The 23,113-nt window shown below is 40.9% G+C and overlaps 1 protein-coding gene across 3 annotated transcripts in view; it reads left to right on the top strand.

The window, feature by feature from the left end:
* Nucleotides 1-23,113, top strand: part of fat2 (FAT atypical cadherin 2) — a 119,443-nt gene that overhangs the window by 2,683 nt on the left and 93,647 nt on the right. For all 3 annotated transcript variants that reach the window (XR_004333767.1, XM_032527591.1, XM_032527592.1), the window contains exons 2-3: nucleotides 10,025-13,291; nucleotides 14,874-15,185. Coding sequence is in view for 2 of the 3 variants with exons in the window: in XM_032527591.1 (XP_032383482.1) it covers nucleotides 10,039-13,291; nucleotides 14,874-15,185 (3,565 nt within the window). In the remaining variant the exon portion in view is untranslated. The remainder of the gene's footprint in view (nucleotides 1-10,024; nucleotides 13,292-14,873; nucleotides 15,186-23,113) is intronic.

Raw genomic sequence — 23,113 nt, 5'->3', positions numbered from 1 at the left:
AATGTAAAAAAAGTGCGAGACAGGTCAGTCAGAAGCTTGTTTAAAAATGTAGTTTTCAATATGATTTTTTTAATAAGTCCAAAGATACAGCTGATGCTATGCCGGGTGTGCGTGGAACTGTCAGTAGATGTAAAATAGTAGACCTTAGCGAGCGAGCTGACAAATATAGCTGAAGTGGCTCTGCCACACGTAGGTTGCTGCCGTGTATCCGAAGGAAAGACTGAAAACTATAGATCATCATCTAAAAAAGTGTTATTCTAGAGGAAAATTAAATGAAATGCACCCTAATTGGAAAAAAAGGGCTGCACGATATGAGAAAAATAGGCGGCATGCAATAACATTGTTGAATATCGCTATAACGGTATTACTTGCGATAAACAGAGAAACTCAGTTGTGCTGCTTTCAGTTTTCTGCTAAAATACAATGCTGCTGAGGCATTTCTGACCCTCCCTGTAATTGTGGTATTTACTTTGTTGCTTGAGTGACCCTTTGAAAGTGGGGGTGGGGCCAGTTTGACTTTAAAGGACACCCCCGATCCCTCCACTCAACCTTTTACCCTTAATGCCCTAACTCAGCCGGCTGCAGCTCTCTCAGAGCGGCCCAGAACAAATACTGCAAAACTACAGTACAGTAGAGTAAAGGGCTTAAACGGATAATTAAGTTTTAATTCTCCTAGTGTTTCCCACATTTTTAAATCTAGTCCCCAGAACCTTTCCATGATGTCACCCTGGATTTTTACGAGTGCCCACAGCCGTGCACCAAACTAACTTTTACAGATGCCGGGGCAGTAAAGGTTTTAAGGCGGGGAGGGGCCACTTTACTGAGATAAAAAGCTTCATTTGGAACAGATCAGTTCATATTTTAAACATTTGTGACCTCGGATATTCAAAATCTTTGATGGCCCAGATTTGATGACTATGAGTTGTACTTATCTGTTGAAAAAAAAAAAATTTATTTTAGTACACTACAGTTTAGGCTTAAAAAAAGAAAAAAATAGCATGTTTTTATAATACATTCATATAATCTCTTTGTTCCTTTATACATACTCCTATTGCTGCCAGAGTAATACGACATATTGGACATTTATCTACAGTCAGAGATTTTCTCATACCATTTACACCAAGGCATCCATTTTTTATTATCCTAACCTGTAACAGCAATATTGTTTTTTATATGAATTTTACAACAATATGATGCAGCACCTGAGGTATTTAATTGGCTGGATTAGGCAAAAACCGACACACCTGTCTGGCTATTTTATACATAGAGAGTAGCCTGAAGGATTTTCCAGAACACAAATCTAAATATTGTAATATGAAATATAAAAATATGAAATGTATTGTGATAGAGGATTTTTTATGTAGCCTATATTATCCATCCTTAGACATTGCCCCTATACTTAAGCATGGTATGGCTATTGTATAGCATAGTTGATCACAGCAGTATTAAATAGAAAATAGTAAAATAAGCAATGTGAAGCAGTTAAACATATCTTTTGTCTTTTTTGGACCCCACCCATTAGGTTATGTGTAATTATGCCCCCAAATTTTGTTGAAATTGCTGTGTTTGGAAGTTTTTATTTGTATTTATTTAAAACACTCACTGTGTTCTCAGGGTTTCATCACAGCATGCTGTGGTCCTGAAAGGGTTAAGTACCTCCAGGCCCATCCCATTATAACCACTCAGCTCCAGTTAAAGGCCTCCATGTCCTGGCTTCATGCTATGTGGGTGAGAGTTAGAGGAGGTCATGCACTAACCCCAACCCCTGGACCCTTCCAGGCAGGGGTTAACATCGTATCACCACCTTTACATAATCCTGGAGGTCTGATCGAAAATTATGCTCCTGAAAAGGCGTCTGAGTTTCTGCAGATGGCATTTTGAAGAAATAAACAGTTTAGTTTAGTAATTTAACTAATGCGTTCATGCCGAATACAGCAAAGCAATCTTTAATTACTATATTATACTATTATATTGGATACTATAACTAGGAGTCCTAGCTCAACGCCCCCCTATCCCGCTCTGCATTGTGCAGACAGAGAATAGCGCAAGATGTTTCACAGGTCGCAGACAGCTCAAATAACTGCTGACAATTTACAGAAACCTTCCAGCTATCAAGGGATTAGTACGGAGGGAATATATTGCATTATAATGGATGGGATGGAGGATGAAGCCGCCTTGATACCCCTTTACATTCAAGAACTTTAACCCTATCTGCTAGTTTATCAGTTTTCTTTAATTTGCTGAGGCTCTTTGATTGTTTTTGCTCATTACTTCTGCAAAACACTTTCCCAAACCCTAGAGAACTTTACCAGGGCTTGAAATGCTAAAGACCTGCATGTCTCACCAAGTGTCTTTGGAAACAACCTTTAATTTGAATGGGAACAGCTTGTAACACCTTGCTCTAGCACCTCATCAAATTTGACATTTTCGGGTTATTTGACTCTGTCTTAAAGGAGAAACAAAAACATCACTTGTGCATTGCGGTCAACATTTTATTTTCCCACCATAATACAAGAGTGAGACCTTAATAGACTGACATCTAGTGAAGCGTATCCATCCATCATGGCTTAATGCTGCAGCACAGACTCATTACTGTGTTAGATTGCACCAAGGCACAGACTATGGATGTTGTGTTATTAATAGGAAGGGAATTGAACTCAACAATTATGCAAATGAGAAGTAGTCTGAAAGTAAGTTTAGTTGCACGTGGAGGAAAACGTGCTTGTACCATCAAGACTGGGCCACAGTCAAATGAGGATAAACCTGTAACACTTTGCTTTAAACCCCTCTATTTAGCATTTTCAATCGTGATTTAAACACTTAATAAGTTGTTTATAACACAGATAAAATAACATTTTATTGTATTGTTATTAAAAACCTGAAGAAACAGGATATAATATCTGTAGTTATGTTTCATTTCATCAATAGCTGTTGATACAAATGAAAACATATTAATTAACATCTTTTAAATATGCTTGAAAACTGATGATCTTAAACGTTCGTTCTTGACCTTGGAAAAAGTCATTTGACTAGTTGTGAGGGAAAAAAACTACTCAATATTTGTTTTGTTTTCTTTTAACGGAAAGCTGTGTTGGCCCGTCTGGTTTTTAGCGATTCCTTTAAAAACGCCCACATCCAAACCAGCCCCCTGATGTGATTACTTGGGTATCATATTTCACCAGCTCTCTTTTCTTTCCTTTCTTGAGAGGGGTGTGTGGGGTGTGTGGGGGGTGTCTTCTTCACAAAAACCAGGAAGCAGGTTGATTGGATGAATGCAGTCACAGAAGGAACAGGAGGAGGAATAATGGCGTATAGTTTTCGGGTGAAAAAAAAGAAAACCCTGAAATCTTTTAATTCCCTTATAAGCCCACTTTCTTAATATTTTACCACAATCTTCTGGTGAATAACCTTTGTACAAACATATGGAGATAATTCCCTGTATACCACTCAGCCAGGCAGGGCCTGTTGGATTAAACTACACTCCCTGCCCTCCCTTTATAAAACGCCCCGAGCTTTACAAAGCCAGATTGGCAGCTATAAAGATCATGAATCGACTTGTCTGTGTCATCATTACACAGGAAATGGATGACTACCGTTACAAGTGCTCCATAGTTAAAAGTAATTTGCACACAGGACTGAAGAGGAAGTTGGTGACTGTAAAAATAAGGCCAAGATGAACAAACCAAGAGCAGGAAGATTATTTCCTTATTGATTTGACCATTATTACTAATACTATTTATCTATTAGATTAGTTTTAATTGGTAGATAGTCAAACCTTCTAGTTTACTGTCAATCAACTGACTAATGTTGATATTGGCATTGATACAATGGAGGTGTAAGTAAATCTCAAGTATTCATTCAAGTTTACACACTTTGCTCAAATATTCCTTTACAGGTCACATGTCATGAAAATGTCACTTTGAGGTTTTTTAACATTAGTATGCGTCCCCCCAGCCTGCCTATGGTCCCCCAGTGGCTAGAAATGGTGACAAGTGTAAACCAAGCCCTGCGTATCCTAATCTGCCTTTGAGAAAATGAAAGTTCAGATAGGCCAAGCTGGAATATTGATCCATATGAGTTCATAAAGGGCAAGGTTACCTCCCCTTTCTCTGCTTTGCCCACCCAAGAAATTGGCCCACCCATGAGAGAGAGACATCATGGCTTTCAAACGAGCAAAGTGGAAATTGGTCAAGGCCACACCCCCATCCTCTACCTTGCCTCTCCTCTTGCCTCCTCTAAAGCTACAGACTCAGAAATGGCTCATACTAAGGAGAGCTCATTGTGGGACTGGCTCTAGTGGCGGTAATTTGCACCAAGGCTGAATTTTGGGAAAGAGACTTCAGATACAGTATTAGGGGACCATTAAGGTCTATTTAAAAGAGACTTCAGATATGGTATAAGGGGACCATTAAGGCCTATATAAAAGCATCATACATCATCAAAGAGCACCATGCCATGCGACCGTTAAGAAGGAACGACCTCCCAACAAACATGCCTGTTATTCTCAGTTAATGAAGGTTGAGAGGTTGATGAAGGTTTTTGTTTCTGCTATCAAATCTTCTGCTGTGCTATCAGTGGGAAAATCTGGTCTGTCTCAGTTAGTCTATATCCTTGACGTTCCACTCTGGGATTGCTCTGTTACTGCCAGAAAATCTGCCGTATTTCACTCATTTAGACTGGATATCCGCTGCCTTGGGCTTTACTTTGTGTTGGTGTTCTAAACTCCGGTGGATTTCTGAGGACTATGGTTATCTGCTCCTCATATCTCTGCAATCCAGACAGCTAGCTAGACTATCTGTCCAATCTGAGTTTTCTGTAGCACGACTAAAATGACCTTTGAAAGTGCACACGTTCCACCAATACAAGTTCCTTCCGAGCCTTTTTTGCCGCCACACCACAGCTCTTCTCCCATGCTTGGCGCTACCCAAGACGATTGTGATTGGTTTAAAGAAATGCCAATTGACCAGAGCACGTTTTCTTCCCATCCCCGAATGCTGTGGGGAGTGGCCAGACTCTCCTCTGCAGCGCTTTGGAGGAGGGTCTGGCAAAGTAAGACGGTGGTAGTTTTTGTTTCATTTTGTGAACACGCAGCTATCAAACCTCAGTGGGTCCCATTCCCATTTCTCTGTCTTACCCTTTCCCCTACCCCTTCGTCTTACCCCTCCCTTGTCCCTCGAAACAGAATGGTAAGGGCTAGGGGTGAAAACATACCCCTATGAAATGAGACACCACTGATGAACCTACCTTAAAGAACAGTTCACCCGAAATCATTGGTACAGAGTGTGGACTGGTAGCTGGAGAGGTGGCAGGTCAACTACTGGGCACTTTCCTTTCCTTTCCTTTCCTGCGATGAAATGGCTGGCAGGTGTAGATTAGTATCAAGAAAATAGTTACTACATGAAACTACTCACAACCTGGTCTGTGGATTATCTTGAGTTTGGTGCTTTTAGTATCCAAGGCCAAGTGCCATGTAGTTCCATTATATGGGACAGAAGGCATACATCTGTACAGCCAATATCTCCTGGGCAACTCACACTAACGATCTAGGTTGATAAATAGCACAATAGGTCAAAATATGTATATTACATTTTTGGGTTAACTATAAATCATCATAAATAATAGCTGTAAATGAAAGAGAAAGAACTTCAATTAAGAAAAACAAGTTTTAATGACAAAAAAGCGTAGCAACATATGCTGTGACAAACTTTCATTAGGTTGATAAACGTCTATATTGACGGCGTTTAATTTACAGGATTGTTCTAGTGCCTAGTGTCTATTTTTTTGGGAATAATATTCTCATCACACACTCAACAGCCATTTTAATTCCAGAGCTCGTCTCCTTACATGCACATGTTCTACTAAAACACCGCCGCCTAATACCATTGTGATTGGTTTAAAGAAATAGCAATAAACCAGAGCACGTTTTTCTGCTATCTAGAAATCTTGTGGGGACTAGCCATACCTTCCTCCGCAGCGCTGTGAAGATAGGTTTGGTAATGCAAGACTAGTTTGATAACATCGGCCTGCTGATATATCTGTCCGCTCTATTGGAAAATCTTCAATGGAGAAGTAATAACCCATCAATGAATATGTGGCCTCAGCCTGTGGCAGAAAGCCGGCTATGATGAAAGAGAAAACCTTCCCTGACTTGTAATAAAAAGTGTGTGTGGGGATTCTGAAGCAGATTTTAACACTGTTGAGCTTCCAGCAGAAAATGACAGCTCGGTCAGGTTCACAGGGACACACAAGGCTGCGTAGAGAGTTCTCTGTCTGTTCTGGGTGCCATGGGGGTGATGGTGATATACGATCCAGGAAGCTGGAGCTCAACATGTGGCTGCAGGTCGCTACCTGAAGCACCGGCAGGGAGGTGTGGGTTTGTCTGAGATGGTGTGAAACTGCATGTACAAACTGACCTCAGTAGCAGCAGTAACGGACTGAGGTTTCTTCAATGCAGCACGGCATGTTTGAACTCAAACATGTTGTTTCATTTTAAAGTTTTCAGAGTTTTCAGCTTCAGAGAAACACTTTACAAATACTTGTAATCAACTATTTGGGTGGTGCAGTGTTTTGTTTGAAAGGGATTTCTGAGAAACAAAGATGAAATATTTAAAACTGATGGCCTTGATATAAACCTAAAGTATGTGTGTCTGGAGCTGCACCGATTGATTGGTTACCAACTATGAAATTCAATATTTTGATAATCGATTAATTGGTTGGAGTAGTTTCATTCTCTGATCTCAGCTCCCGCAATGTGAATTTATAGGCATAGGGATAGGCATATTAAAGTGTTTGTCATAGACAAAGTCTGCCTCAGACCTATTGTTATTACGTCAGGATTACTTTACGCCTCAATATACTAATCCTTTAAATCCATGTCTTTAAGACTGAAATAAATGTAAAATGTGATGTATTTTCACAAATAATAATCCAGGAACCAGGCGGACTGTCATGCTAAATTAATTGTCCCATTTTTGAATGCAGCCAAGCAGTGATACCTGCAATCAGTGAGGTATCTCGTGATATTTTTCAAAAACCCCTCAAGCCACATGTGAAGTGTCCCTGGTTTAAAATAGGACCCAGCCCGTAGACTAAATTATGCTAAAACCTCTTTTAATCTGGCCTCACAGATGAAGAAAAAGAGCAGAACAGCAGAAAAACACAAAATGCCTGAAATCCTTTCTGAAACCCAAATAGTGACCCTGACTGTCGTAATCTGATTATCTGTCAGCAAGTGCCCTGACTGGAGATAAAACCTCACATACCTGTTACCCTCCACTGGAAACCCCAGCGCCAGTCTACCTGGAGACGTTCAGTACATCGTTTACCCGGCGAGAGCTTTTTTTCATAAACCCATATAAATTGTGAGATAATGTATGACACCGGTATTCATAGCTTTCTGGAATGATATGAAAACATCCTTTATCTTGCCCCTTTGTGCGTTTCACCATCTGAACAGGCTAATTGCTTGCAGAGGAGTGAAAGGTTAAAAAAGCATGACAGATATCTTTTTCATCACTGATCTCAGGGAACAGCATCTCTGCCCGGCTGATTGTTGTGATTGTTTTTAACGCTGAGCAGTCAGAGTGGCAGTGGAGGGCAGTGTTCTGGCCTCCAGTTAGAGCTGGGCGATATGGAGAAAATTAAACATCACGGTATTTTTGACCAAATGCCTTGATATCGATACCGCAACGATATTGTGGTGTTGACACTTTGTGCTACCACAAAATATTTACAAAATTAGATTTTTGAAAAATAATCATCAGTAATGTGGATACAGTTATGCAAATAATAGAACAGTCTGGTAAGTTAAAAAAATGACATCACTTTACTGTAATGCAGTTATTACACTTATGCCATATTACAATATTACAATATCCAAATTCTAAGACGATATCTAGTCTCAAATCACAATATCGATATAATATAAATATATTGCCCATCTCTACCTTCAGTTCTTTCTGCTGTCAGTTGTTAAATTGGAGCTGGTGTGGTGTGGCCATGCATCATCTGGACTCAAAAGGTCATGAATTACAATGTTTTCGTGCTCTTTTGGACGTTCACTTTCCATCAAAGAGCATGTGATCCACATGCAAAGGTTGCACCCTCAAGCATGTGTCCAACCTGAAGTAAATCGTTCTTGAAGCAGTAGGGAACTGCCAGGGCCCTCTAGGTCCTCAGAGAGAGCCTAAACTACTCTAAATAAATTATATTGAAATAGTCATGAGTTGTAATTTTATTTTATCAATTCATAATTTGACGATCAACATCCAAACAAAATGATTTTGAGGAAATAACCCCGTCAAACTTTCCTATTTATGTTGGAATGTGAAGGGTCAAATGAACCTCGACCTATCGACCTATCAGCATGTTGCTCCCTTTGCAGTTGCTGGGAGGAAGATGTTACTTTCAGCTCTGTGATTGATGGTCCAGCTTTAAAATTACTAAGTGGCGAGCAATCGTTTTCAATTAAGAGACAAATTTAAATGACCATGTCTAATCTACAAATCATATCTTCATTCTAAATGGGCTGATTTTGCAACTCCAGTTTTTATGTGTTAGTGCTACATGTCCATTTTTCTAAATACTAAAGTTGCTGTGTAAGAGTGTGAGGTGTGAAAGATAGTTTTGCATTTGCACTTCTATTCCCAGATTACTCATTATCATTCCCTTTGTTTTTCTTTTCACCATCAGTTGAAGGGTCAACGAACTCTGCCTGCACACACAGCTAACCAGGAAGCAAAAACAGGAAATGCTACATCCATAGTTCAGATCAAAGTAATGATTCCAGGGACTATGATAACATCAGTTATGCCACCGTTGCTACAACAATGAAGTATGAAAAACACAGATTAAGATATAGATTAAAGCAATATGAAAAGAATTCTCACTGTCTCAATGCTCCGAAGGAAACCGAAAGTGACACTATATCATATATAAATGCTATTTAGTGTTTTTTTTGTTGAAAAAGGGAGTGGTTGTAGACAGAAAAATTCAATTAGATTGAATCTAATGTGTGAGTTTAGCTTGCTTTACTAACAAATCCTCCAGGTTTACCCAGAGGTCATCCATTCAAAACTTGTTTGCATGTTTGGAAAAGCCGGTTTGAAAAAACAACAGTTTAAGAACATGTAATTAAACGCAGCATTCAATAAATGTTTTATGGGCAATGTAAATGTTTAAATAGTCAAGGCTGTGGTTTTCATCTGAGACCCTTCAACTTTATTACAGCTGCTGATCTGAATTAGTCTGTGTTTTTCAGTTTTTCCAGCTAATTAACCCTCATAAAATAGATATTGAAATTCCAACAGTGTGGGTTCTTGATCCTTTTGATTCTACAAGCAGCGATTGAGCGGCTTGTGCATTCAGGGACATATAATGCACATACATCAATCCCAAACTCAGACCTACAGTACACATGCTTAGTTTACACTCGGATCAGGACTGAACCACCCACTGTCATTTGCATGATACAGAGTCATCAAACTACAAATCCCTCCTCATACCTCTGTGATGACGAATCATCATTTTGATGGGTACTTTTTGCTAGTATTTGGCCACCAAAGGAATAATTATGGGGGAGGCTTTGGGCTGCCACCTGTCTGAAAAGGCTCAAAGGCAACTTTCTAGTCCTGAAACGTTGTGTTGTTTTACTTTGCCTTCTTTTTTTCGGTTGAGGCAAGTTGGGACAGGAGTCAGATACTTTGCCACGGGCCTCCCCTCGGCTTTTGTGTCATTGTGTGTTCCATGTCCAATTTGTATTAGTTTTAAGCTTAGGGGAATTTGTTGGTCTATTTACAAAATAGGGTAGGTGCAAGGGTTATGTGTGAATTACATGTAGGCAAAAGTATAGTGGTCGTCTGGGTGTTTCAATGGCCGATGACGATATTTGGAGAGCAGGGGAAACAAGACTATTTACTCAAAGAAAACTAGTTTTTATCCCCCTATCCCGATTGGTAGTATTCATTTATTAAATTTATTTGTTTCTTATTTGCTTCTTATTTGTCTGTCTCTCTTCTTTTCACAGGTCTTAGGATCTTTATGGAGGTACCAAAGATGGCAGCTTTGGAAACAATTGTATTTACTTTGGCATCAGTACTCCTGCATGTGGCGAGATGTCAGGGGATCATGGGAAAAGGAACAGAGAACTTGCCACTAAGGTTCACGCATCATCTGTACAACGCAACCATCTATGAGAACTCTGCCCCGCGGACGTTTGTTGAGACGCCAGGGAAGATGGGCATTGAAATGACAAATCAGCTCTGGGAAATCCAATATAATGTCGTCTCAGGTGATGACGACGGCCTTTTCCAAGCGGAGGCAGTACATGTTGGAGATTTCTGCTTCCTCAGGATCAAAACACGCAGCAGTAACTCTGCAGTCCTGAACAGGGAGGTCAGAGACACTTATACTCTCACTGTGGCTGCAATCGAAAACACTTTTCACTTTGAGGCAAAGACAAAGGTGTTTGTCCAGGTGCTTGACACCAACGACCTAAAGCCTCTTTTCTATCCTGCCTCGTACAGCGAGGCTATCAGGGAGGACACTCCACTTAAGTCTAGTGTGGTGAGGGTTAGCGCTACAGACGCTGACATTGGCAGCAACGCTCGGTTTTATTACTCTTTCACCAGCAGAGCTCATCCTTTTGTTGTCGACCCTTTCACAGGCACAGTCAGCCTGGCCAAGAAGCTCAATCACACTCGCACCGAGAGGTACGATCTCACAGTTTTAGCTGAGGACAGGACGAAGAAGTTATCTGGTGTTCAAAAATTTGGTAATGTTGCCAGGGTTACAGTAAACATTCAAAAGATGTCCATGGGTTCTCCAGTTATCACACCTACCCCCATACTCACAGTCTCTACAGACGGCAAAATAACTATCAATGTCCACGTGGATGCAGGAGTTAAGCCTGTGGAATCCCTTAATATTGTTGGAGGGGATCCCCACAAGAGTTTTGAGATAATCCCCCTTGGTGTGCAGGGCAGTGACTTCCAAGTGATCTCTACAAAGAGGATTATCTGGTCTCAATCACCTTTTGGGCTAAATCTGTCCCTTCAAGCTAAAGACTTGAGCTTCCCAAGTTCACTCTCTCCAATTACACAAATCCACATTCCGGCCTATCATTACAGCCCGTTGGCATTTTTAGAGGACACCTACATAGTCACACTTAGTGAGTTTTCACCCCCTAAAACCTATGTAGTTAAGGTTTTGGTCACCTCAGTACCTTATAATGTTACCTTTAGTATAAAAAGCAATCCAGACAGTACTAAATTCAAGATAAATCCAAGAACAGGAATTATCATAACAACAGAGAGATTTGACTATGAGAGAAAGGAGCGATATGAGTTTGATGTAGTGGCCAATCATGGGGATGCTGAGACTCACATAGTGATTGAGATAACCGATGAAAACGACAACAGCCCACAGTTCACCCACACCTCCTATGAGGCCACGCTGGATGAAAACACACCGGTTGGCAGCAGTGTTTTGAAAGTAGCTGCCACAGACGAAGATAAAGGCAAAAATGGCTTTATAACCTATGCTATTGCAAACGCAGGCCCCGTACCATTCACAATAGACCCATTCACAGGTGTCATTTCAACCTCCGAACACTTTGACTACGAGCTGATGAAGCGGCGGTACCACTTGAGAGTTTGGGCCTCAGACAGCGGCGGCCCCTTCAGTCAGGTCACCGAGTGCCCCGTGACGATAAACCTGAACAATGTCAACGATAACGTCCCTCTGTTTGAGAGGGTGGGCTGCAACACCACCATCCCTCTGGACTCTCCCATCGGACACACAATCGCTGAGCTGTCAGCCATTGATGTAGATGAGCTTCAGCAGCTGAGGTATGTCATTGAGTCAGGAAATGAGCTTCAAGTGTTTGATATTGACTCTGTGTCAGGAGCCATCACCCTCAAGCAACCAATTCCCCTGCGAGCAAGTTCGTTCAACTTAAGAGTTGTAGTCACAGATGGCAAACATTTCTCTGAAGCGTCACTTGTCAGGGTAACTGTCACTAACAGAGGCGATAATGCAACGATCCACTGCCAGGAAACAGGCGTTTTCAAACAGTTGACCGATAAACTCATAGAATCGATCAAACCCATTTTAACTAATCAAGAAGAAGACACGTTCTCTGATATCCACATCACCAATAGATATTCCCCCAAGTTTGACTTAAGCATCCCGAGTTCAATCGACCTGATGGAGGACCATCCACTGAATTCCACCATTGTTCAGTTCAAGGCAACGGACAGAGACACTGGCTTTAATAGTAAGCTGGTGTTTGCCATATCAAGTGGGAACGAGGATGGCTGTTTCTCCATTGACATTTTCTCTGGTGACCTCCAGTTAGTTTGCCCATTAGACCGAGAGAATAAAGAGTTCTACATTTTGAACATCACTGCTTATGATTTGGGAACACCACAAACATCTGCGTGGAAGTTCCTTGCAGTGAATGTCATGGACGTTAACGACAACCCTCCTGTTTTTGATCAGCCCAGATATGTGGTACGTGTGCCGGAAAACACAGAGGTGGACTCCGTTATTTTTACAGCTCGCGCAATCGACCCTGACGCAGATACAAGCGGTAATGTCCAGTACTCCCTGCTGACGTCTACTGACATGTTCAGAATCGATGAAGTGACTGGCGAGTTGACGGTGGCGAGTGGTTTGGATCGAGAAACCTCCCCCAGACATGACCTCAGGATCGAAGCCAGAGACCAAGCCAAACTCGGCCCGCAGTTGTTCTCCATGATAGACCTTGTGGTGGTTTTGCAAGACGTAAATGACAACCCACCCAAGTTTGTACCCAAAGTTTACAAAATAAAAGTTCTGGAGGATGTACCTGTGGGAACTCTCCTTGTCTGGGTTGAGAGTGTTGATTTTGATCTGGGCAGCGGAGGCCTCGTCACTTACAACCTTAAGAATACAGAGAGCGGGATCTTTAACCTCGACTCTAACACGGGGGCCTTGGTCCTGGAGAGGGAGCTGGACTTTGAGAGACGGCAAATTTACAACCTCACAGTCCGGGCCGTAGATCACGGCCAGCCTCGCTCCCTCTCCTCCTCCTGCTTTGTGGAGATTCAGGTTCTGGATGTCAACGAGAACCTTCACAGGCCTGTGTTCTCTGAGTTTGCGTATAAAGCCGGAGTGATGGAGGATGCAGCAGTGGGGACATCAGTGGTCACGCTTACAGCTTCAGACCAGGACCTGGGCAGAGATGGAGTGGTCCGCTACTACATCCATGATGGCTCTGGTCTCGGGGTGTTTACCATTGATGAGGAAACAGGTAAGAACATGTTGGTTTTGGTGGGAATAATTGGAAGATAGGATTTTTTTTTTTTTCTCTTCTAAAAAAAAAAAATCAAGTTTGTAACACACATAGCCTGCTCCTAAACTACATTATGGAGCTATCATAGTTTGACTCATTTGTAGTTTCCCTTTATGCTGGACATGGGTGACCATTAGAGCTAATAGTAGTAGAAAGACATGATTTACATTTTGTTACGTTGCTGTAATTCTATTACATTTTAAAATAAAATTCAAGTGGTCTTATTTTCATTCATATTTTCGTATTTTTTAAGGAAGTTACCCAACCAAGAAATAGCATTGCTTAAAACATTATTGAGTGAATTCTCAATTTTAACAGCTCATTACAGATCACATTTATTATTGGTAAAAAAATTGGTATTTAAACCAAGGTTTGTTAGTTTCTGTACATGAGTTGTTAGTTCTCTTCAGCAGTTAGATTTCCATTTTCTTTAGCAATGTAAAACCTTCTCATCCATGTTGGCTTGATAGTTGATAGGGATTTAAGTTTGTACTTGACCTTACACTTGTCAAAAATAATCTTACCTCAAGACCCTTTAGCATCTGTTCTGAAGCTTTCAGACTTGATTGAGAACTCTTTAAAAATGCTCAGCTGGGAAAAATCAATCTGCTAATGAAGATCATTTGCTGTGATCAAAAGCACAAGAAATTGTCATTATTGGACCTTGTGATGAGATTGTTTTTCCATTTGCTGTTTCCCAGATCAAGCCTGACCTGTCAATCTAAACATACTGTACATGTAGGTTTTCCAATGTTTGAATGATAGTCTAAAATAGGAAAAGGTGAGATTCAGGTAGCGGTTGCATTACTAAATGATTTTAATGATTTTAAGTGCAATGTAAATGTTGCCCAGTAAAACTTTTGTAAGCCAGCACGAGGACATGTCTACATATAGAAATCCTTACAGCAATACATTTCCTTAACATGATTCTTCATCTGGGGTATTTAAAAAAAAGTGGGTCTATTTTTTTAATCAGCCTGTCTTTTGCAGATAATACGCTGTGACCTCTCAACATAGCATTCTGCATACCATTAGCCTGCTGCTGCACTTAAAGCTCAGATAAAATCAGTCCAAATGAAGTCCGCTGTCTTAATGGAACCATGCGTGAAATATCTTTTTCAGTGTTGCTGCTTTTTAGCTCTCCCTCAGGGTGTCCAAATTGAAACTTTTTCTGAAGTAAACTATGTGCTGAAATGCCGACTTTCCTTTGTATTTAGAACCTCGGCATGCCTTAAATACCCTGTGCTATTGAGCTTCTTGTGCACTTAAGGAATTTGAGTTAGTTTTGGCAACAAATGTGACATGCTGCTGCGCTTTTGGGCAAAAATCCAGGATTTATTTAGTAAATGCTAAGCTCATCAAAACTAGATGAAAGTCACTGTGATTGATATTTCTTCAGGCTGGTTACAGTCATTAAATATAATAAAATTTAAAGTGATAAGTGGTTAATTCCTGAGGCAGAGTAGCAGGTTGAAACAAGTACATACTGATGTTGACAGTGTGTTCTCTCCAGTTAATCGTAAATCCCCCACCCTTTCAGGTGAGATTCGTACGACGGAGTTGTTGGACCGCGAGATGAGGCCTCACTACTGGCTTTCTGTGTACGTCACTGATCTGGGGACTGAGCCTCTGATGTCCTGGACTCACGTGTTCCTGGAAGTCCAAGACGTGAACGATAACGCTCCAGAACTTTCTCAGCCAGTGTACTTCGCATCTGTCCAGGAGAACGTGGAAAAAGTCAATTCCGTCGTCCAGGTGTCGGCCACAGACGTGGACACTTCCTCTGAGGGGAAGCTGTCCTACCAGATGCTGGAATTTCATCGGACATACTTTGATGTGGATCCCAAAACAGGTAAATAGGAGGGAATGAGCAGAAGTGTCTAATATAAGATAAATATGTTTCATGACAACATTCGGCAGTAATAATTTTCACAGTGGTGTTGGAGGTTTTACACAACAGTTGACAAAAACGGCAGTAGAAACAAATTACATTCTCATTGAATTGGTAGATTTCCTTTCTATTTTACTAAAAGATATATTGGGATTTGACATGTTGCCATTACAGCACAAGGTTTACTGCTCACTTTAAAAAAAACACAAGATCAGCATGCTGTCTGAGCAGCTTTACCTTCCCTTCCTTTGTGACAATTCAGCATGGCCCTGAAGTTGAAGTTTTTACGGGTAACCAGATATACAGTTACTCTGGGACATGGGATGTAATTGGATCAGCCTGCGCAGTGCCATCCTCTCATTTCATAAGCAGGTTGGACAGAAATATAGGCAACTCGCTCCATTGTGATTGATTTAAAATTAGGATTCAAACACCCCTTGTGACTCTAAGGACATTTGGAGGACCTCTGGACTTTCTCTTTTTTTACAATTTTTATTGACATATCTGTATATTTCGCCATGTCCACGTGCCAGATTTACATTCTGATTCAGGTGTATGACTGCAGCTGTAAAACCTAACGGGGTTATTTCCCTTAAGAGGGAGTTGGGAAATAGTTGTCCTAATGCACTATTGCAAGTCTGAGCAGAGCAAGCCATGCAGAACCTGGGCGTGACACACAGGGCAGCGTTAAAAATTAAACTTAATAATGAGAAAGTCTTTCAGAGGTCACTCACAAACTCACTTGTCTGTGGTTTCAGGTATCTGCATTTCTATCTTTGAACTGAGTCATCTGGTACAGACTTTGATGTTCAGGGGAAATCAGCGCAGCATTAGCTCTGACGCTACATGCCGCTACAAGTCGTTACAAGCCCTGTCCTTATATAATCTCCAGGTAGCTCTAGTGTTTGTCCACACCCTAAAGGCCAGTATACTAAAGGTTTTACAGGCAGAGGGACCGTTGTGTTTGATGGATAGGCATCACACACAGGCAGGGAGCACAGGTGGTGTTGAAACAGCCGGAGAATGTCACATTAAGACAGTCTCTCTATTTTGTGAAAAAGCAGGTGTATTTGATATTCATGTAAGCCTCCATGCAAGCACAGAATGAAAAATGTTTGGTTGAAAAGGGTTATTATGTCATTGTGGATGCACTTTTCACACTGAGGATTTCTTTAATCTCAAGGGTTGGCTATATAAATGTAGATTACCTAAATTCACGCAGAAAAGCGCCCAGCGGGTCCCTAATAAAATAATAATAAGGGTAAAGAATAAATATCAATTTAGAAATAGCAGACGCGTGGAACAAGATGAAACATGGCTAACCTTGCATTAACATCAAAAAAATATGTAAACTGCTAACTCCAATTAAAAAGGTCAACAATACAAATGTCAAAAACTGAAATTGAAAAACTACACTAAAAGCAAGGCTATTTTAGATTCTATAAACTGCTACTGTAACCTCAAAGATCCAGAAAGACATTATATGTTCAAAGGTATGTGGACTAGTCTCGCATAGCCAGACCTATCTCCACAGTGCTGTGTCAGCGGCGGAGAATGTTCTTGCTGCACAATCTGGTATAGGGGAAAAAACATGCTGTTCTGTTTGTATTTAGTTTGAACCAATCGCAAACGTCTTGGGCCCAGATGCAGGGACAGTGCCCTTGCCAAACAGATAGCGGGAGGGGTGGAGAATGCCTGACATCATGTCAGGCATTGCACCCCTTTGTGGACAAACCTTTACACACTCTTGTTTGCTTTTTGTCTTGGGCTGTTTGGGCTCTATAGGGAAATCTAAAGGTTTCAGCATTAAATGGTATTTTAGACAAGCATGTGACAACAGTTTGTGTTTGTCCTCTGGGCAAAAAGCCAGCTGGTTTGTTGTGGACAGACTTGGCTGGTCTGCACAGAGCTCTGACCTCAACCCCATCCAACATCTTTGGGATAAACTTGAACATGCCAGTCCCAACATCAGTGTTAGACCTCAGTAATGCTCTTGTTAGAGCAAATCCCTACAGCCAGATTTTAAAATCTGGTGGAAAGCCTAAAAAGGTATGGGCTGCCAGACCTTCCTCCACAGAGCTGCAGAGGAAAACATGCTCTGGCTTATTGGCATTTCTTTAAACCAATCAGAATTGTCTTCGGCGTTGCTAAGCCCCACATGGAGCAATGGTGCCTTTGCAAAACAGCCTCGGGAAGGAGGAACATGTGTCCTTTCAAAGGTTGTTTTAGCTGTGCAACAGAAAACTCAGATTGGAGAGATAGTCAAGCTAGCTGTCTGAATTTACCCTGCAGAGCTATGAGGAGCAGTAAACCATAGTCCTCATAAATCCACCTGGAAGCTGAGTGACATCCAGCCTAAATGAGGGAAATCCAGCAGAATTTCTGGTGGCACCGGGGCAATCCTATACATGAAACTTCGTTAATATAGACTAAGGCTCTAGCAGCCTATTAATGACTGTTGGAATTAGATGTACAACATCACAGTGCAATGGTAAATGTTCACATACTTTAGACCATGTAGTAAATCATAAGGACATTCACGCAAGATATTTGACCCTTAAATTAAAGGCAGGAAGAATCCAAGTAAATGAAAATCATCAGACAACAAAGAATGCGAGTCAAATCAGATCGGCGTTCTCTGATCGCATAAATGAGGTAGATTGTGTTACATTGAGTTGTGTAAAAGTGCTGTTGAAACCTGATCTATAGAACATGACCCACCTAGTTTTCCCAAATGAACCCACTATTACTTAAGTGCAGGTGACTGGTGTAGAAACCTCTCATGCCTCAACAGGATGAAATGACTCATGGCTCTATGCGGCTTTCTGACTAAGCTTCTACCCTCCTGAAGCTTGTACACACTTCATACTGCAGCGGTGTGTCTGATTCAAACCTTAAGAATTTGTTGATAAAGTTTCAGCAGGGAAAAATCTGTGCAGAACTACGGAAAAACACAAATTTAATTCAGTCCAGTGTTAGTTTTTTGTTGAGCTGTTGTTACTTCAAACAAGTTATTGTATGACTCTGACAACAGGTTTGTGCAGAGAGAATGGCGTGTGCCAAATTACCAAAAGAACCAAAAACCAGCGTCCCTCGGTTATCAAAGTTCAGCTGAGGTTTTTCATGTGTTTTTCTAACAAAATTGTTTGTTTGCAAGGCCAGACAAGTCAGGAATGTTCCCAAATCATTAGAATTTTCCTCAAATCTCTATACACACTTACTGTATATACACTAAAAAGAACTTAACCAATATTATATTCATCTACTAACAATTGTTGTGTGTATCAAAGCCTGATGTATCTTCTTACTCTGTGCCATGACTTACAAGCAAATCCATGAGCCAGACTCTTGCCCTGGGTGACATGTTCCTTTTTTACCAACTACATTGTAGTTTATTTGGACTCAGTGTTTTTAAAGATTTACAGTAACAAAGGATAGAATAGCCCAAGCCTTATCATTATTTCACTTCTTTTCCTCTGGGCATCCTTAAAAACATTTCTAGCTCAAATGTTTTTGAGCTAGAAATCGAGTCTTTGCCTTAATTTGGACCCCACAGACATGCAAATCGGTTTGTTCCACTCTGTGTCCTTACACTGCCTTTTATCATCATTTGCAAGTATCATATTTTGTATCTGAGCACACCATGATAAAGTTTGTCCAGAATGGTTGCAGTGATCAGATAGCATTTCTTAGAAAGTCAGGTAGTGGCACCGTTTCTTTCTATATCAGATCAGATCAGATCAGTTGGGGATAATGAGGGCCACTTTAAGGCTCAAGAGGGCCAGCTTGGTGGATTTGTTTTTAAATGGTTTGCTCTTGCAATTAGTAAATGAATAGGGCTGTTTACCGCTCTTTTCCGAGACTTGTTTACGCAGATGACTTGATTGGCAGACATTTTGTTATTTATGAAGTCATTTTGTATTCTTAGTTCAACAAAGGAATTCCCGGCTACACCAAGCCGGGTGATTTTGGACTGCTGGCTTGCAGTCTTAATATGTTTGACTGACACTGTGAGTCTGAGAGTCTTTTACCCCCTCGCTTATTGACATTGGTGAAAATGTTGCTCACAGATGCCACATAATTGAAGACATCGCCCCTGAAAATGTGGTTTTGACAGGGCTCGCGTCGTAGCATAAAAGCGACATTTGAAAAATAAAAGCAATGATGGGTTTGGGAAGTAGCAGCTGTAGAATTGCCAACTGGCAGTGTCTCTAAAGGGAAAGGAAACAAACAAACCAGGCCCTGACATGCCAGACGTGATGCTGTTTATCTTCACTTGGTTTTGACACAGAGTGAAAACAGGCGCTGAGGGAGGTACTCGGCATTACCGCGGATTCCCATGTTTGCACTAATGACAAAAACACACTTTCTAATGTGCCCCACCTGTCCTAACGATGTCCTCCCAGCAGGGCTTGTTTGCCCCGTCGTAAAAGGCCTCAGTGACCCTCAGCAGGCTCTTTCACTGCAACCAAAGACCCTCAGCTTCAAGTCTGGGGAGGACGGGGCGGGGGAGACAAATATCTCCAGTATTCTGAATTTGTACTGCAGTAACTATTTTAAACACTAGCTGTCAGTATTACATATTGCACCTTCAATGTTGTTAATGATTGAAGTTGTGTGTATAACACTAAGACATGATAATGTTTCTTATTTTAAATTAGCTGTATTCTGTCTCCTTATGAACAGGTTGTTGAACAACTTGTATATTGTTAAACTGATCATTTTGTTTTAGATATAACATCTTATTCTGCAGAGTAAGAAATATTTATGAATGCACTGGAGTACTAAGTGCACTATTACTAAACTATTTCCCGCTAAAATGGTCTAAGTTTGACATATAACGTAGCATTTACTGGTAATACTTAAGGAAAGGCAAAACAAGTTGGATTTGTCCGTTGTGGTTTGTAAACACAACATTCAAAGTTGGACCTGCCTCCTCTCCTCTCTTCTCTTCTCCTCTCCTCTCTTCTCTCTCCTCTCCTCTCCTCTCTCTCCTCTCCTCTCCTCTCCTCTCCTCTCCTCTCCTCTCCTCTCCTCTCCTCTCCTTGCCAGTGCGTGAAAGCCAACCCCATCCTCTCCACTGTTTTGGCGTTCCGCCTCACCATAATGAATAAAACATGCAGTAATGGTGATTTGCTCCAGTTTTTTTCTCCAGACTTCCATCTCTCTCCATTTGTCTCTTTTGAAAGCTCGACACCTCCCTCACTGCCGATACGGGGGTCGTCTGTGAATTAAATCAGAGAGAAGGAACAATGGAGGAAGAAATGTGCGTCATACTTGGTGTTCTACCCATTTTTACACCTGCGCACACCTGGCCTTCAGCCTAACAGAAGTCAACCGGCTGAAACAATGACACATGTAGTCAAACAAGTTGAAACTGTCAGCAGATGATTTTTTGTAATAGTCCTGTTCTGCCAACAGATATTTTCCCTCATAATTGTAATACCTTCCACTCTTTCCCAGGCCTATTGCAATAAATCCATCTTGCCCAATGTTAAAATTGGGGGGGCTGTATTTTTTAATAAATTTCAAAAACCTGCAATTAGACATGTGTTTGGCTGGCAGGTGTGCAGAGGTACGAAAATAACGAAGCAAACAAAATAAATAAGAAGCAAGGGTTTGAACTTAAGATTTGACTGTATACCATTTTTAACCAAACTTTGAAAAACATACATTTTGTGAGAAGTTAAATTAAAAGTTTTTTTTAATCACCTTTATGACCAATTTGAATTGATTAAATAGGAAGGTAGGCTAGAGTTTTTTCTAAATAGCCGTACTTTAATCTGATGAATCTTTCATAAGTTAAACCGCGTCAGATTCTCACAAAGCCCTGGACAAGAGCGAGATCCATAATCACTCACACAGCAGCAATCAAGATAGGGGTTTTCTTCAGTCCATGCTTTGTGTGAAAGGGGATACACGCACGCACACACACACACACACACACCACACACACACACACACACACACACACACACACACACACACACACACACACACACACATACATACATACACTCAGATCTTTTTCATACACATACTCCTCCACCTGATCCCTGTATTTATGCAGCCAGCAGCATTCACAGCCCTGCTGGAGCTAATAGGTGGCCTAAAATCCTTCACTTTATTTATATTTAGGTTAGATGAGATGAGGTCAAAAGCCCAACTGTGAAATTGACTCACAGCCACAGAAAAAGAGACGTAACTAAAATGAATCAAAATAAGTCAAAGTGGGGGCTTTAAACCTGTCTTAATTAGAAAAACTGATAACTGGCCACTGTATAAGGTATAGATTAATTTCTATCAGGAGAAATCTTCTTGGCCTTTTATTAAAGACCAACCATATATATGAATGTTATGATGATGCCAGAGGTGCCTGAATACAATTACTAGCAGCTCATTCCCAATGCAAATAAAAAACACCATTAAAAATTTATTTCAGTGAAAATCCCTCAACCAAACAGGAGTATAATGACTCCAATTTCTCAATTAATCTGCAAGTCGTCCGGTAGTTTATGCATGACAGTGTGCGAAACAAGAGTAAAACACATAATAATTGTGTTTATACATACACAAGTGTCCCTGGCAGATTATACTGTCGGTCTGAAGTGAGCAAACAGCTGCAGACACACAAACAGAAGCCTAACAAACAGCTGCACCGCAGCCAAATGTGTCTGAACAACCTGTTGAGCCACATAGTTTATACCCTGTAACAGACACAAACACACTAGTTAGTAGTACAAACATAACACTGAGTCAACAAACCGCCAGCCTGGTGCTGTGGAGGAGTGGGCTGCCTGCCTGTGGGTTGGTTCCACCGCTGCCTGTCAAACCTGCATCAGGTCATGCAGCTGCTCGACGACATGGAGACGGCCAGAGGGATAGAGCTCTCTGATTGGCTGTTCAGCCTGCTGGATAGGTGATTTAGCGTATGCCGAATAATTTAATCTAATTTGGATTAGAACCCGACCGATATATTGGCAGGCTGATATTAGGCATTTCCCGATATATCAGTATCATCATTTATAATGGCCGATTTAAATTTATGACAAAAAATGATTCTGATAAATAAATATTTAAAAAATAAAAACGGACTGTCAACCATGTTATGAGTGTTAGCGTTGCATAGTCTGTCCCCCAGAGGACGCTCTACAACGTCCCTGTTAGTGATGGTGTTGTATAGTCTGTCCAACAGAGGACGCTCTACAACGTCCCTGTTAGTGATGGCGTTGCATAGTCTGTCCACCAGAGGACGCTCTACAATGTCCCTGTTAGTGATGGCGTTGCATAGTCTGTCCACCAGAGGACGCTCTACAACGTCCCTGTTAGTGATGGCGTTGCATAGTCTGTCCACCAGAGGACGCTCTACAACGTCCCTGTTAGTGATGGCGTTGCATAGTCTGTCCACCAGAGGACGCTCTACAACGTCCCTGTTAGTGATGGCGTTGCATAGTCTGTCCACCAGAGGACGCTCTACAACGTCCCTGTTAGTGATGGCGTTGCATAGTCTGTCCACCAGAGGACCCTCTAAAACGTCCCTGTTAGTGATGGCGTTGCATAGTCTGTCCACCAGAGGACGCTCTACAACGTCCCTGTTGGCAACACTGATTAATTTTTTTGTTAATGTGTTTTTGTTCAAAAGACTTTAAGTTTCATATCTAAAGTTTGTATTTTTATACATTTTATTTATCAGACCTTTATATTTTATATTATAATATATTTTGAAGTTCCTCTGTTCTGTTGTGCCAAGAAAACAAATTATTATCATATTATTTTAGTGATTTAACTGATTTAACTCATAAATAGCTACAAATAAATTTTAGGGAAATCTGTTCATGTTTTGTAACGCGTTTCTGGATTTTTTAATTTTATATATATATATATATATA

Source organism: Etheostoma spectabile, chromosome 10 (assembly GCF_008692095.1).
Source record: "Etheostoma spectabile isolate EspeVRDwgs_2016 chromosome 10, UIUC_Espe_1.0, whole genome shotgun sequence".
In the NCBI taxonomy this organism is placed as follows: Eukaryota; Metazoa; Chordata; class Actinopteri; order Perciformes; family Percidae; genus Etheostoma; species Etheostoma spectabile.
The sequence above is the reverse complement of the archived record's forward strand: the minus strand, read 5'-3'. Positions and strand labels throughout refer to the sequence as shown.